Source organism: Fragaria vesca, linkage group LG7 (genome assembly GCF_000184155.1).
Source record: "Fragaria vesca subsp. vesca linkage group LG7, FraVesHawaii_1.0, whole genome shotgun sequence".
NCBI classification, from domain to species: Eukaryota; Viridiplantae; Streptophyta; class Magnoliopsida; order Rosales; family Rosaceae; genus Fragaria; species Fragaria vesca.
The window spans coordinates 138,706-155,920 of NC_020497.1; the positions used below are offsets into that span (position 1 = coordinate 138,706).

A 17,215-nucleotide genomic window follows, 5' to 3' on the forward strand; every position below is an offset into this window, starting at 1 on the left:
CGAAAATGGAAGGGGTAATAACCGGGACGCCGCACGAAACGTTTAGGTAGTAACGGGGACGCCGCATGAAACGGTTGGGCAATAACCGAAACCCCGCACGAAACAAGTTTGGGTAATAACCGAGACCCCGCACGAAGAGGGTTGGGTGAAAACCGAGAACCCGCACGAAGCGTGTTGGGGTAATAAACGGGACCCGCACGAAACGGGTTAAGGTAATAATCAGGACTCGCACGAAGTGGGTTGGGTATAGGTAATAACCGGGACACCGCACGAAACAGTAAGGATAATACCCGAGACCCCGCACGAAGCGGGTTGGGGTTATAACCGGGACGCCGCACGAAGCGGTTGGGTAATAACCGGGACTCCACACGAAACGGTAAGGGTAATAACCGGAACGCCGAATGAAGTGGCTGGGTAATAACCGGGACCCCGCACAAAGCGGGTTAGGTAATAACCGGGACCCCGCACGAAGCGAGTTGGGTACTAACCGGGAACCCACACGAAGCGGGTTAGGGTAATAACCAGGGACTCCGCACAAAGCGGTAAGGGGTAATAACCGAGGACCCCGCACGAAGCGGGAAGAGGTAATAACCGGGACGCCGCACGAAACGTTTAGGTAATAACTAGGACCCCGCACGAAGCGATTGGAGAATAACCGAGACCCCGCACGAAGCGGGTTTGGGTGATAACCGGGACCCGCACGAAGCGGGTTGGGTGATAACCAGGAACCCGCACGAAGCGGGTTGGGCGATAACCGGGACCCGCACGAAACGGGTTGGGTGATAACCGGGAACCCGCACGAAGCGGGTTGGGGTAATAACCGGGACCCGCAAGAAGCGGGTTTGGAAATAACCGAGACGCCGCACGAAACGGTAAGGGTAATAACCGGGACCCCGCACGAAACGGGTTGGGGTAATAACCGGGACGCCACACGAAACGGTTGGGTAATAACTGGGACCACGCACGAAACGGTTAGGTAATAACCGGGACCGCACACAAATCGGTAAGGGTAATAACCGAGACCCCCACGAAACGAGATGGGTAATAATCGAGACCTCGCACGAAGCGGGTTAGGTAATAACCGGGACCCCGCACCAAGCGGTTGGATAATAACCGGGACCCCGCACGAAGCGGGTTGGGTTATAACCGGGACGCCGCACAAAGGAGATATGGGTAATAACCGATACGCCGCACGAAACGATTTAAGCAATAACCGGGACGCCGCACGAAGCGGTTGGTGTAACGACCGGGACGCCGCACGAAACGGTTGGTGTAATGATCGGGACGCCGCACGAAACGGTTCGGGTAATAACCGGTACACCGCACAAAGCAGATATGGGTAACAACCAATATGCCGCATAAAACGGTTCGGGTAATAACCGGGACGCCGCACGAAGCGGTTGGTGTAATAACCGGGACGCCGTATGAAACGGTTCGGGTAATAATCGGGACGCCGCACGAAGCGGTTGGTGTAATAACCGGGACGCCGCACGAAGCGACTAGGTAATAACCGGGACGCCGCACAAAGCGGGCTGGGTAATAACCAGGACCTCGCACGAAACGGGTTGGGTAATAACCGGGACCCCGCACGAAACAGGCTGGGTAATAACCGGGAATCCGCACGAAGCGGGTTGGGTTAATAACCGAGAATCCGCACGAAGGGTGTTGGGATAATAACCTGGACGTCGCACGAAGCGGGTTGGGTAATAATCGGGACGTCGCACGAAGCGGGTTGGGTAATAACCGGGACGCCGCACGAAGCGGTTGGGTAATAACCGGGAAACCGCACAAAGCAGATATGGGTAATAACCGATACGCCGCACAAAACGGTTCAGGTAATAACCAAGACGCCGCACGAAGCGGTTGGTGTAATAACTGGGACGCCGCACGAAACGGTTCGGGTAATAACCGGGACGCCGCACAAAGCAGATATGGGTAATAACCGATACGCCGCACGAAACGGTTCAGGTAATAACCGGGATGCCGCACGAAGCGGTTGGTGTAATAACCGGGACCCCGCACGAAGCGGGCTGGGTAATAACCGGGACCCCGCACGAAGCGGGCTGGGTAATAACCGAGAATCCGCACGAAGTGTGTTGGGATAATAACCGGGACGCGCACGAAGCGGGTTGGGTAAAAACCGAAACTCCGCACGAAGCAGTTGGGTAATAACCGGGACGCCGCACGAAACAGGTTGGGTAATAACCAGGAATCCGCACGAAGCAGGTTGGATAATAACCGGGAATCCGCACGAAGCGGGTTGGGGTGATAACTGGGACGCCGCACAAAGCGATTGGGTAATAACCGGGACGCCACACGAAACGGTTGGGTAGTAACCGGGACTCCGCACAAAGCGGTAAGGGTAATAACCGGGACGCCTCACAAAGCGGCTGGGTAATAACCGGGACGCCGCACGAAATGGGTTGGGTAATAACCGGGACCCGCACGAAGTGTGTTGGGTAATAACCGGGAATCCGCACGAAACGGGTTGGGTTAATAACCGGGACGCTCACGAAGCGGGTTTGGTAATAATAACCGGGACCCGCACGAAGCGGGTTGGGTAATAATCAGGACGTCGCACGAAGCGGGTTGGGTAATAATCGGGACGCCGCACGAAAAAGTTGGATAATAACCGGGACGCCGCACAAAGCAGATATGGGTAATAACCAATATGCCGCACAAAACGATTCGGGTAATAACCGGGACGCCACACGAAGCGGTTGGTGTAATAATCGGGACGCCGCACGAAACGATTCGGGTAATAACTGGAACGCTACACAAAGCAGATATGGGTAATAACCGATACGCCGCACGAAACGGTTCGGATAATAACCAGGACGCCGCACGATGCGGTTGGTGTAATAACCGGGACGCCGCACGAAACGGTTCGGGTAATAACTGGGACGCCGCACGAAGCGGTAAAGATAATAACCAGGACACCGCACGAAACGGTTGGGTAATAACCGGGACACCGCACGAAGCGGCAGAGTAATAACCGAGACCCCGCACGAAGCGGGTTGGGTAATAACCGGGACCCCGCACAAAGCGGGTTGGGTAATAACCGGGAATCCGCACGAAACTGGTTGGGTAATAACCGGGACACGCACGAAACGGGTTGGGTAATAACCGGGACTCCGCATGAAACGATTAGGTAATAACCGAGACGCCGCACGAAACGGGTTAGGTAATAACCAAGAATCCGCACAAAGCAGGTTGGGTAATAACCGGGAATCCGCACGAAGCCGTTGGGTAATAACCGGGACGCCGCACGAAGCGGTTGGTTAATAACCGGGACCCCGCACGAAGCGGTAAGGGGTAATAACCGAGTCGCCGTACAAAACGGGTTAGGGTAATAACCGGAAGCCGCACGAAGCGGGTTTGGTAATAACTGGGATGCCTCACAAAACAGGTCGGGGTAATAGCCGTGACCCCCACGAAGCGGGTCGGAGTAATAGTCGAGACCCCCACGAAGCGGGTCGAGATAATAGCCGGGGCCCCGCATGAAGGGACGGGTTGGGTAATAACCGGGACGCCGCACGAAGCGAGTTGGGGTAATAACCAGAACGCCACAATAATTATCTAGTGTTTTTAAGTCTTGAATGGGTCTTTATCTATTTAAGTATTGAAGTCTTGTTATTTATAAGTTTACAATTACAAGTCTTACGGTATTCTTGGAGTCCTATAAAAAGCTTTCTAATGTACTCCGAAGAGCATTTAAGATTTTATCTTATTGAAGGCTTGGCGTTGTTTACTCTCCCCTAGCCTCTCTCATTCTATTTCTCTCTTCTAAAGCTAAGAAACCCTAGTCCCTTCTAAAACCTTTACGTTTTCCTAATCTCTCAGTATTCTCCAGCCCACCCTATTCTCTTTATTGTTGACTATTGGCCTCTCCCTGCATCAAAATGATAATCCACCATTTTTGTCTTACTCAACTACAACGCCACTGTATTCAGTGATGTTGATAATGTTCTAAGAATTAGGGTCATTATTTCTGATTATTATTATACAGATACATATTTAAAAGCAATAAAGATTACTTCCTCTTTTCAACTTAACTCCAAATAAGCATCAAATTCGATTTAGTTACTCTGTATATAAATGTAAGTGAGATATATAAAGTGGTACCTCCAAACATGGAAATTCTTTTTGAAAGTAGTGTTAATTCCAAATATTTCTTCATTTCTTAAGTATAGAAATATCAGTAAGAGATATCAAGTGCTAAAAAGAGGAAGGACTTGAACAGAAAAAGCTTACTTGATATGTTTCTACTCTTATGTCCATACTTCATATATGACGGTATAAAACTGATAGGCAGAAACTGTTCAAACAATGGGGAAAAAAAGAAAAAAATTGATACAGATCAGTAAAAAAAACAACAGATTAACTTGGAACGAATTCCTAATATTCAATAGTATCATGAAATTAAGGTGAGAAACAGCCAAGATGAATAACAAAATTAAATTAGTTGATGTGATGAGTATTAGTCCCAAGTAACTACTCTATTCTACTCTCCTTTTAAATAATTCAATGTATTATACATATACAGTCTTCTCTTTGTTTACGGTTTATGAAACGAAAGCACTTGGAACATGTATTACATATCCATATCCAGATGCGTTGATGATGCAAAGAAATAATGCAGACGATCAAACAGGTGCCCAACAATAACAGGTGTACTGATAATAATAGTCCATGACCTCCAGACACACTCCTCTCTTCTACATTGTTTTGGCTACATAATCATGAGAAATTATAACTTTTTTGCAACAATCACTCTACCCTAAAGGCCCTCGCATATTGATAAGGAAAGTACAAGGCACAGAACATGTGACATAGAATAAAACCTGGTAGCAGCTTAACAATAGTGCCTGCATTCGATACTCTGTGATGTGTAAATAACTAAAGAATTGACCGTACCCTATTCCAAGTTTCGACAAGTAGGACTTGAACTAATATGTTCTTTCCAGGCATCTTTAAAACAAAACACTAACACCCTCACCCATCTCCTACAAGTTATACCACCATAATTTTCAAAACTAGTGTATCTTGACTACCATGTTTATTAGATAATAGTAGTATAAATTAAAACAACTTGGGAACAATAAGGGAAAAGGTGGTTCTAATCATACCTCTAAACTATTCATACAGTTTTTATTACCGAACAATAGGATAAGGAATACCATGACCAAAGGAATAGCTAGAACTAGAAAAAAAAAAGAAAAAAAGAAAAAAAGAAAAGAAAAAAAAAAAAAACGAAACAGCAACAACAGACCAACTTCAAATCATAGACACTAAAGGAAACTTTTCTTCAATTTCAGAAGAAAGCTGAAGAAACTGATGACCATCAACAGATAGGTTTCATGAGATACAACAAATGCATGTTTTCAGAAATGCAAGGCAAGGTATATTACAAACAAACTTTGCAATCCACAATCAGATAACATAGTTTAGATTTGAATATCACTAAAGATCCCCAAGTAAATATCACTAAAGATCCCCGTCAACATATAGGTTTCATGAGATACAAAAAATGCATGTTTTTAGAAATGCAAGGTAAGGTATATTACAAACAAACTTTGCAATCCACAATCAGATAACATAGTTTAGATTTGAATATCACTAAAGATCCCCAAGTAAATATAGCTAGTGCCTATAGAAAGACTTCTAACCTGTACACGAATTTCATCTCTTGATGCACCCTGCAACTGCCTTCCAACAGCGTCAAATATTATACCATCTTCACCAAATACAAGCTCAACTAACTTCATACATCCATCAACAAGATTGCGGACGAGCGCTAGAGCTTGCTCTTGGACAAAAGGCTCAGGGTCTGCAGGTGCAGATGCATTTAGGCATCGTTTATATTAAAATAATATGAAAAGGTTAAAACAAACTACTTTGAACTGCCACAATACACTTTCGCGTTACCAGATATAAGACTTGCTAATGACGACGCTGTGAGCTCCATGAATATTTCTTGTTTACACATGTAGTCTGCAAGGCACATCAAATTCCTTCAAGCCCATAAAGCATTTAATCTCAAAGTTGAATCCATTGATCTTGATAACTGAACAAGCTGCTTCACGCCTCCACACTGTAGAAATAATGACCTATGTGTAGTAAAATCAACAACTATGTTTCCAACAGCACTAAGAGCTGCCACCTGAAAAACAAGCATGGAAGATAGATTAGCACAATGCACCCATCTTTCTATAATAAATGATAAGGTAACATATTCAATCCTGATGGATGACCACAATTTATTAAAGCCAATTACATCTATGCCGAAATTGCTAAGGACACCCACATTGCCTTATCGACCAAATCCTCTCACAATCTCTCATGAATTCCGAATCAATGTACTCATCTCCTTTTATTTCCACATCGTAATTCATCTTATTGCTCAATGCCTTCATCATATCCAAATTGCGCTCCAACTACGTACCCAACTCCAATTTACTCTGGACACCCAATTCTTTATATTTCCTATATAAAGTCTTAATTATTCTTCTGGTCTCCCTTACACCATTCCCTTCCAGTTTCTGAAATCAAACCTCCATAATCTATTTATCAAGCCAACATCAACAGTTGATCACCAATTCCTATTTTACATCCTTCAACTCTAGTATGCTCTTACACACAACCAGCTTCCCTAAATTAATACCTCAAACTCCAATAATCCAATTTAAGATCTCTCTCCTACTTCCACAGATTCTGAAATCAAACTTCCATAGTCTCAATTCATCCAAATCAACCTTCAACTCCAGCAAGTCCTTAAAGCTGCTACGCACAGCCAACTTCCCTCATTCAAAACAGAAACTAAACTCAGAAACACCCAACCACCACTGCCAACACCATTTCGCTCAACCAATTTCTTCAACTCTCCGACAATCCCAAATTCAAGCATCCATAAGAACTGGAAATTACCAAACAAACACCAAAACACTGCTACAGCCGCCGCAGACCAGCCGTGGTACTCACGGCGGTCAACCCTCTGCCTAAAACCCAACTTCCTCCAAACTCAACAAAACTCAATTTCAATTATATAAACATGTAGAGCTCGACGAGTAGATGAAGATTGATATCTGAGTCGAACCCCAAAGCTCGCCGGAATCCGTCGAACTTTCGCCGGAAAATTCAGAAACTTCAACCCTTCGATTCTCCCTCCTCCGAGCTTCTCTTCGACAAATAAGGTCATAGAGACGTTCTCCAGGTTGAGACGAAGCTAGCACCACCATTCATGTCCGCCGCCGTGGCCGGATTCGTAAACTCGCCGGCGAACCCAGGAAACACTTCTCTCCTTCTTTTCTCTCTCGCCTGAGCTCCTCTTCGAAAACGAAGAACATAGTGAGGCCGGGGACGGCGAGACGGAGTTGTAGACACTGGTTGGACACCGAGAGGTGGTCAGACGACGGAGGAGCGATCGGAGCTCCGCTGCTGCAAAAAGACGATGTTCTCGACGAGGTCGGTCTGGGCTACGTTCCAACGTGGTCTATGCTGATCCATACCCATATAATATCAAATGGACGGCCCAGATCTTGGGGTTTAGAGATCAATGGTCCAGATTCAACCGCCTTTAAAATATATTTTTAATTAATTTTTGGATAATACCAATTTCTAAAAATCATTAAAAATAGCTCCGATGTCCAAACGATGCTCCAAAAAATCATATGAACTCATAATGACCTCTAGTTTAATCTTATAGGCTCGAAAGACAAAACTCAACAAACCAAAATTTTAAATAATTTTCGAAAACCACAAAGAATTTGAAAGAATAATAGAAATCGAAATAAAAATAGCTCGTAAATATATTTTTTTTTTTAAAGAAAACTGAAATTACAGGATGTTACAGTAACATATTCAATCTTGATGAATGACCACAATTTATTATAGGCAATTTTCAGGTATGTTTTCTATATTGAAATTATATATGTATTCCATATATCCAGGATTACTGTCAATAACCCTAGGAATTTTAATGACAAAATGCCGATGTATTTCATAGTTTTCCGAACATGCTTCGTAATTTTATAGATTCTTCTAATAATGACTCTGAAACTGTGACCATTTAGTACATTACAACACAAATGAAAATGTTTCAAAATGCATTAATTTTGTAGATGCTGCAGAAACAGTAACCAAGAATTCAGTCCAAAAGAGAAAAAAAAAACGAATAAGTCGCAACATTTTTTTTCTGTCACAACTTTCATCTCTAAGAAATGAGTTGTCGAAAAAATAATATGGAGGTACACACAGCCATTTCAGATGTGTAACTAGAACCCCACATATGAAAGATTGAAATATATGAGAGCTAAGCTCAAGTCTAAGGCTCTTCAAGGGCTGCGCTTTGGTGGGAGGGCAGCGACCCAGATTATGGTTTTGGTTTGTGTGTTCTTAGTGGCGACAACGTTGTCTAGATGTTGTTGACGGCTAGCTAGTGGATTGGGTCGGGTTTTTGGGTTCCAACCATGGTGGAGGGAAAAGGGCGGCAGCCGGAATGGTGACAAATATGACTATCTCGCAGAGGAGATGGGAAGGGGTGTGGGCTTATGGGCCTATATCTTTTATAGGCTACATGATTTGGATGTTGTAGTCTATTGGGCTGGGCATTTTGGTCCAATTCATCTTTCCCCACTTAATTTGGATTGGGTTGGTCTTTGTTGGTAGTATGTTTTTCATCCCTTGTCATAATTCGGCCACTTGAATGCAGCCCTCATATTGTTTGTTTTCTCGAAACGTACACTAATTGAGCTCTTAAGCGCCTATAGAATCAAATAACAGTCCTATTTTCAGGACTAGGTAGGGCTTATGCTATTTTCGTGTTTTCAACGGCTCTTTGTTGTTGCATCTTTAGACTAGTTAATAATACAATTGTATTCCATAATTGTTGAAGGCCTACAGTTTGATACTTTTGTCAACGCCTATAGTTTGATACTTTTGTTAACTTTTCAGCTATGTTGCAAGGACACAAACACGACGACACGATAAATGTTATTAAAATTATTATTTATCTTGAGATATCACTGATTGGAGAAATCTTTTTTCATCTTAAATTTGTAATCTTGCATGCAAGAGGCTCCAACGGACCAAGAAGTCTCCATCAAACTGGAAAACATATGCCGAGCTTCACAATTTTAGATTTTTAACCATTCTGCATTTATCAATTGCGACTGTATCAAGCGAGACATGTACAGTGGGGTGATACAAGTTCCTATCTACTATATGTTACAAACTCTAAATCCAAGTATGGGTATAAGCCATAATATATCTACCAGGGGACAGCCAATACCTGTTGACTGTCAAAGTTTTGTCATACGCTAACTACAATATACGAACTTGACGGGCATTGCTGCGAAGTGTCTCTGATTCTGTTGGCTCACTTCCAGACCTTGATTGCCCCGTCTCTACTGCTTGATATTAAGTGTCTGTGGTTCAACTTAACAGAGGCCAATGAAAGGATTGAATCACGATGGCTGCCAGCAGTATCAGTGGCAGCAGCTGCAAGAACTGCCTTGGCTGTCAACTTTGTTGTTAGAGGCCGTCTTTTCGTCTCCTACATTAAGAGCGAAAGCAAGTTTAAGAACTCTGCAATAGTAAGAATAAATAATATATATATCTTTTGTATTGACACAAGTTCATTTTTAAAAAGATAAAGAGAGTACACAAGGCTTCAAACATCAAACAAACAGACCAAAACAGAACAAGGATAGATTTTTTATTTTTTTTGGGGGTGGGCGGTTGGGAAGTATCGATAGATATTACACGACTTCAGTCTTCACTGAATCCCTGCCAGGACACCAACAACGCCCCCCACAGCCTGCCATAGCACCACTGCCATGAAGACCCCGCAAGGACAAGAAGGGACTCACCCGACACATCCATCAGATTGGGATCGCACTGCACCCTCGCCGCCAACAACAGATCTCGAAGACCTCATCCCCGTGGCCGCTGACCAAAACCCGGACCCAGATCCGAGCTCCAACAGCTGCCAACTCACCTTCTCACACCGGATAAGACAACCCCCAAGATGATGCAAACTGATCCACGCTCCCAACCCCATCAACACCTCAAGGACTTTGTCCCCAACACAAAATAGGCACAAACAAACACTCCCAAGAATAGTTTAAATCCTAGTGTCCTAGACATTCCCGTGCTGGCCTCTAGTCCATAATAAAGCCTGGAAATAAAAAATTGAAGAACCCCTTGACCACAGAAGGTGCCAAAGCCTAAAGGGAACTTCAAAATTAACTCTTCACCAGACCCAACTTGTCTTACAAAAATTCTCTGATTTCTTTCGATCCACATGACCTAGATAAGAGCAACGCACTAAGCATCCCCATAAAAAAATAAATAAATAAATAAATAAAACAACCCTTCTTCCCACCCCGGAAAAGCTTTGTTAGAACAAGGTAATAATTTTTACAGTAAGTGGTCTATACAAACGAAATACACGAAAAGGAAAAAGAGGAACAATCAGGGGAAGACCAGGGACTAAACTTTGACCGGCTTAAATTGAAAAAAAAAAAAGAAAAAAAAAACATAAATCGTTTCCCCCACTAGGCCACTAAAAACATATTAATTGAACCTACCAAGTGATTGATCTCTGGTCTACAAGGGCAAACAAACAAATGCACAGAAACTTTTTCCACCCCACACCAAAACTTCAGGATGTATACATTACATGTGGACACAGTCCATACCCTCCAATAAAGGATTACTAACCCGCCTAACTTTAAAGTTTCTAAGAATGATACCTGCACAACTTGCACACCAAAGCTAGATCGTATTCCATAGAAATCATCATTTCCCACACCCTTCAAGTTTGGCCCACAAATACAGTAACTTCGTTCGGGGCTGCAATTCATGAATACAGACAATTAAATCAGTCTTTATAAACCAAGATAATAAGAATGAATTTGCAACAAACCTGTAATGATCCCATCGACGTATCTTCAAGTCAGTTCCCCCGGTTAACAAATCACCCCCAGGTAAGGGAAGCAATGAACGGATGCCAGGAATCCGAGGAGGTGGTTCATTCAGTTCATCAACTCTGTAATGAGGATTAACATTCCGTCTCATATCCGCTTTAGAATTTTTAGCTGATGATCTGGACAAGGCCCAAGGCACCTCAGACATTTCAGTGTCACTTTCGTAACTGGCAACCCTCAACACCTGAAAACCAAATTTAGACGTTCAACATGAATCGGAGAAAATCAAACACCACAGCATCAGCATTTGAGATAAGGCAGAGATGGACTTGAGTAATATGCAGTAAGAATACAAAAAGATAAACTAGGAGGCTTCATTACACGTATACATGAGCTGAAAACCAAATATGAAACTAAATAAGACTACACTACAGTGGTTGTGAGAGTTTATACGGTACAAACTTGACTGTTGATCAGGAAATGGAAACTTCTACAATCAAATGTAACCATCTCCTTCTATTTCCCCTTAATATAGGAAAAGGTGCATAGGGTACATAGAATCAAAGTAACAAGGGTGTCATTTTAGTAATCATCATGGGTCAGCAAAATCTGAACTACAAGAAAATTTGATATATTCAGCTAGTCTGGGATGAAAAGTTTTACCAGGTTTTTCACAGAATTAAACTTGAGGCATCTAATTTCCAACAGCATAATGCGCGAAAGGCCAAAAAAAATAAAAAAATACACACGCGCACTGCTTCCAACTTTTCAATTCATAATGTTTTACACCAACTAGTATAGTGAAATTTGATATCTGCTTTCAATTTTCTTTATTACTTTAAATGGAGAGGGCAAGTAGGGAATATTAATCTACGCATATATCCTCAAAGCCATATAGTTGAAAATTTCTCTGTACCTGATGGCAGGTGCCATTTTCTGCATTCCAAAGAGAAACTTCGTTGCAGCCTGCAGCTACATAAACAAGGGGCCTTGCAGCAGCAGATACAGAAGCATTTGGAGGAGGAAGGAAAAGACACATCTTCTCTATGGGGCAAACAGCAGAATACTGCCATGAGTTCACAGGAACAAGGAACCTCATATCCCAAAGAGTGAGCACACCCCTTGAAGATCCTGATACAAACCAATTTTCACAAGGCCCTGTTACTAGGGAAGACACATAGCCCTCTTCCGGAGTTGCTTTCAGTGTCCATGAATCTGAATTCGTTCTTATATCCCAAAGATGGATCCCACAATTTTGGGTGCTGTACATAACCATTTGATTTGCACAGTTGTCAGCTGAGAAATTCAAAAGGCTAAGTATTGCCCCTTCTTTTGTGTCTTTCTTCTTGATATCAGCAACCCCTGAGTACTTCTCAACTACATTACCAAGACCTCTGGAAATGTAATCAACAGAAAACATATGTATCATGCCATCACATGCCCCAACTACAACTTGAGCACAGCCCCGAAGCATTGCAGAGCATAGTGCACGGCTTCCCTCCAGATGATAAGTCAATCTTGACCTAAATGAGATGTCCTTCTCCAACTTTCTCGAATCCCAGACCTTGACAGTGGAATCATCAGATGCACTCACAAAGAAGCTATGATCAGTTGAAATAGCTATGTCATTGACAGCAGACCGATGCTCTTGCAAGTGCGCAACCAAAACTCCACGAGGCCTCCAACCAGAATCTGGAATTGATGAAGCTCTTGCAGAAGAGGGCAGTCCCGTTAGATCACTTGTAGAGGATGCATCTTCCACAGTAATAGAACTTGCTTTTGTAGCACTAGTTAACCCCATATCTTGAAACTTGCTATTGACAAAGGCTGTTTGGTCATTATCCCTACCATCTGGTTCATGGACTACTCGATAAAATTGTTTAGAACCACTGCCGATGTTGAATGATCCTGACACCAGTTTGGGTGCTGGAACAGTACTAGCTAAACTAAAAGATTTATTTACTGGATCCATCCATGGCATAGATGACGCACCAACTCCTACAGAACTCACTTGTAATGGAGAATCAGATGAAGCAGAAGTAACTCCCACTGCTTGCCTGTCCATGCTAAAGGAGTACAGAGGTATCCCTACTGATGATTTATCACACATGAAGCTATTCACAGTACTTCCCTGTGGCCACATAAAGCCCGAGTACTGCAACTTTTCAGAGGATAAGGGATCGTGAATGTCAACTGTGCTCGAAGCCTTGTGCGTAAAGCTTCCCATACATCCAAACTTAGCCACACCATCATCACATTCAGTTAGCTTCCCCTGTTGCAATTCATTTCCAGCACGTTTTTGACCCTCGGGATTTTCTTGGTCATCTGTCCAGCTCCTCATCGAATTCAATTCTGCAATCCCTTTATGAAGTAAATCCACATTTTCCCATTGTTTAGATTGAGGCCGAGAATTGTACCATATTTTTCTCTGTCTTTCCAACATGTCAGAACTCCTTGCATTTTCTAGAACTTGGTAAAATACCTGTCTCGAGACAGGAGGCTTCAAACATGAAAAGAGAGCCTTCTCAGAAGCTAGAGATGCTGGCTGTCTACGAAGAAGGGGGCGAATAACGGGAGCAAGGAATACATATGAATCTACTGCACCCAAGCACTCACTGCTGGCTGCAATAAAACTGACAGCTGACCTTCTTACCCACTGACTAGGATAACATAGTAATGGAAATGCCCGCTCAATCATTTCCAGGAGTATCCTCTTCCGCAAGTAACCGCTTCTGCACAAAATGGCCAAACAGTCCAATGCATTGACAATAACGGCCTCTGTAGAATCACTTACAGCCTGCTCAATATAAGGTAAAAGATATTCTTCCACACTTCTTTGACCTACAAAGAAACACACATACACAATTTGGCCATAGAATACTGCTCTTAGCTGCTCATCTCGATCATTCAGAAAAGCAGGGAGAATCGGTAACAAAAAGTCATTACTCTGCCTCTGGCCAAAGAAGCAGCATAGATTGCTAATATCCTGAAGGAGTGCTCTCCTGATATTGGGAGTTTGCCTAGGACCCATAACAAGCTCCTGAATGACTTCAGCTATGGACTTTCTCAACTGGGCAAGCTGTGCATCACCGTTTAACTTGTGGAGCTGACCAGATGCCTCACTAGATGATGCCAGTTGGTTCTTAGAACTTACTTCATCAAGCACACCAGCCTCACTCAAGGTTATTGAGTGAACTAAGAAACCATAAGCAGTTAGTGCCAGCTTAGCTATATTACTGGCATAACATATCCTTACACTTTCCTCTGAATCATCAGGAAGCATGGAAAGCATTGGCAGAATATACTCAGGAAAAATTTTTGCATCACTAGGAGGAAAATCTCGAACTAAAGGGAGAATGTCACATAACGTCTCCAAGGCTGCACAACGCACAATTGCAGCTTGATCTGAAAGCATTGCAACAACATAAGGAATTACACGCTGCAGCCGGTTATCATCATCAATATACAATGCAGATGACTTCAGCAAAAGTATCGCCCTCCTCCTTAAATGAGGCAATTTGACATTGCGTATGCAAGAACATAGCAGAGAGGTAATCAGAACCATGCCCTCACATCTCAAACTATCTTCAGGTAATGGTAAAAAGGGCATGCCAAAGGTATCTGATTGGCTGTCATACTTAGACATCAATGAATTCAAATCATTCATTGTAATCTTTTTTAGAAAGTGATGATCATTTCTCCTAAATGCACGAGAGATTGTCTGAAGTAATTCACCAGGAGATTGCATGCCATAGTTTCCAAGATTTTGGGAGAATGCAGAACCAGTGTTGTCCTCCGGCATTGTCTTTGTATTAGAATAATGATTACTTTGTTTAACATCCCTGAGAAGGGTATTGATATCACCAAGAAGTTCATATTGATCACGTTTTAACCCTTTATCCATCTCTACTTTCTTTCCCAGTGAGCCCTTTGGCATATTCATGTTCTTCGTGTCCTGAGAAGATTTACTGTTAACAGCATGGATGTTTGAAGGAGTTCCAAGTCCGGTGCTAGTGTCCTGAGTTGACCTATTGCTCATCATTTGTTTCAGTATCTCAGGAAAAACACTCTGGCAAAGTGCAATCTGCACAGAGGAATGGTCAGTTACTATAACATGACTATGTGAATGAAGGAATTAGAAATGGCATATCATGCATATTAACAAGATTGTCTACCCTCATATCACAATGAAGCGGATTCCAGAAACAATGAAAGTTATGCAGAAACGGAGAGAAGTAACTCGGAAACACAATAGTTGTATACTCCTGCAGGTAGCTATCAGCAGCAAGTCGTAACTCCGGTTCCAACTGAATCATATGAAGTATCATTTTGCGGATTCCAAAATCTGGTATCTGCATACAGAAAGCATATGATTGACAAAGTACGACAATAAGCATAAAGAATGTAAGAGATAGCTATCATTAAGCATGGTAGTCATAAGATAATCATGTAAAAACCAATACGTAAGGGGGGAGCGAAGTGAATGAGTGAGAGAGAGCGAAAGGGGAGGAAGAAGAAGAGGTAAAAGGGGGGAGAGATAGAGAGAGTACCTTTTCAAGAAGTTGACTAGGATCGTATTGCCCTCTACGATAAGCGAGAAGTTGAGAGAGTTCAAATAGGGGCTGACCCTCGAGGAAAAGCTCAGCAATCACACACCTAAAGAAGTTTGATAGATAATAAGAATTCCAAGGGCCAACTTGATACATCTAAAATAAGAATTTGTCCCGAAAATCCGAGATTTCAACTTCAAAGTTGTGGGTAAAAATGAAATGCTAATGCCTCGAAAGCTCACCCTACAGCAAATATATCCATGGATGGTCTTAATGGTGCATCTTGTGCAACTTGCATCTCACCTCCATGCTCATAAAATCTCTGAAAGTTGAGACAGATAGATATCTTAAAAACTGAAAACAAGTAAAGGGAGTGGTTGGAGGACATCAAAGAGTGTAACCAACCTCGGGAGCAAGATAACAAAGCCTTCTTCCACCAGTGTCATAGAAAAAAGAGAAATCAGAAGGGTCGTCGTAGGGGATGTAGGTGGGTTTGAAGGATGCAAAGTCGGCAAGATAGAGCCAGTTCCAAGAAGTGACCAGCACATTCTCACACTTGATATCACCGTGACATATTCCTTTGTCATGGCACTGTTTCAGTGCCAGAAGCAACTGGAAAGCCAGCCATTTCTTCTCGATGAGACTGAGAAAGGGGCGGGTGCTCAATCGATCATGGAGGTTGTTGAACAAGTACTGCCGCACAAGATAAGCCGCTTTATCGGTCTCTTGCCAGAACTGCAAGATCAGCAGTGAATTATTGATTAGAATGAATTCTGATGAAAACCGAATCGGAATCGGAAAGTGAGAGATAACCTGGAAGGGCCAGACGTGAGGGTGATCGAGGGCGCGGAAGGTCTCCTTGATGTGGAAGAGACGGCGCTCGTAGTCGCGGAGATCGATGGAGTCGCCGCGCTTGAAATAGACCTTGACGAGGACCAAACCCTCGTCGTGCTTGCACTGAATCGACTTGAAGAAGCGTCCGCGACCTAGAACCTCTTTCAGCACTAGGTTATACGAAGACGGCAGGTCGTGCAGGTAATACTCCGACGCCGACACCTGCGTCGTCCGCGCTATCTTGTTCCCCATCTCTCTCTCTCTCTCACAATCGATTCATCTCAAACTCTGCCAAATCATAACCAGTAGAGCACACAAGGCTGGGCCGTCATTTAAGCTATCATTTTCACAACACTAGCCCTTAATTTGTCATTAAAAAGAAAAATAATGTACTTTGTCTTGCCACGGATAGTCAAGTATCTAAGAGTTTAGGTGTGAAGCTCATGATCGAAAACATAAAACAAAAGACATCAAAATACGTTAATGTAATAAACATGGAAGATGAAACAAATCAATGAAAATGAAAATTAAGGAGACAAAACTTATCTTGTTAGTATAGATTTAGAATAAAGTGGGTAGGTTCGTCCTATCAAGACAATGCAAATAATGTTAGCAAGAGTATCTACTACTTGATTATCGATGCAAACAATTACCTCACAAGTGTGATTGATCAAAAAGTTTATAATATTAGGTTCTGGTTACTAGCCAATGATGCTACACCTTTACAGACAAGCTAAGTTACCGAAGCAACCAAAAAGATGAAGAACTATATACGAAGATTTAATAGAAAATGGGTAGGGGAGAAAATCTTTTTAAAGGACCAAGGCTTAGAAGTGAAGACTAATCTCTCTATGGGGCATAATATAGAGTTTGTAGCGGCAAGAAGAAGGGTTCAAGGGAGGA

The 17,215-nt window shown here is 42.9% G+C and overlaps 1 protein-coding gene across 1 annotated transcript; it reads right to left on the reverse strand.

Annotated features, from left to right (window-relative positions):
* Positions 1-9,127: 9,127 nt before the first annotated feature.
* Positions 9,128-16,619, reverse strand: LOC101313919 (phosphoinositide 3-kinase regulatory subunit 4-like). The gene is made up of 10 exons (XM_004306383.1): positions 16,292-16,619; positions 15,884-16,213; positions 15,721-15,800; positions 15,479-15,584; positions 15,104-15,280; positions 14,872-15,012; positions 11,845-14,718; positions 10,928-11,172; positions 10,755-10,854; positions 9,128-9,553 (listed from the first exon to the last, which is right to left on the reverse strand). The coding sequence occupies exons 1-10, from the start codon at positions 16,562-16,564 to the stop codon at positions 9,377-9,379; spliced, it is 4,503 nt and encodes a 1,500-aa protein (XP_004306431.1). The 5' UTR covers positions 16,565-16,619; the 3' UTR covers positions 9,128-9,376.
* Positions 16,620-17,215: the final 596 nt, after the last annotated feature.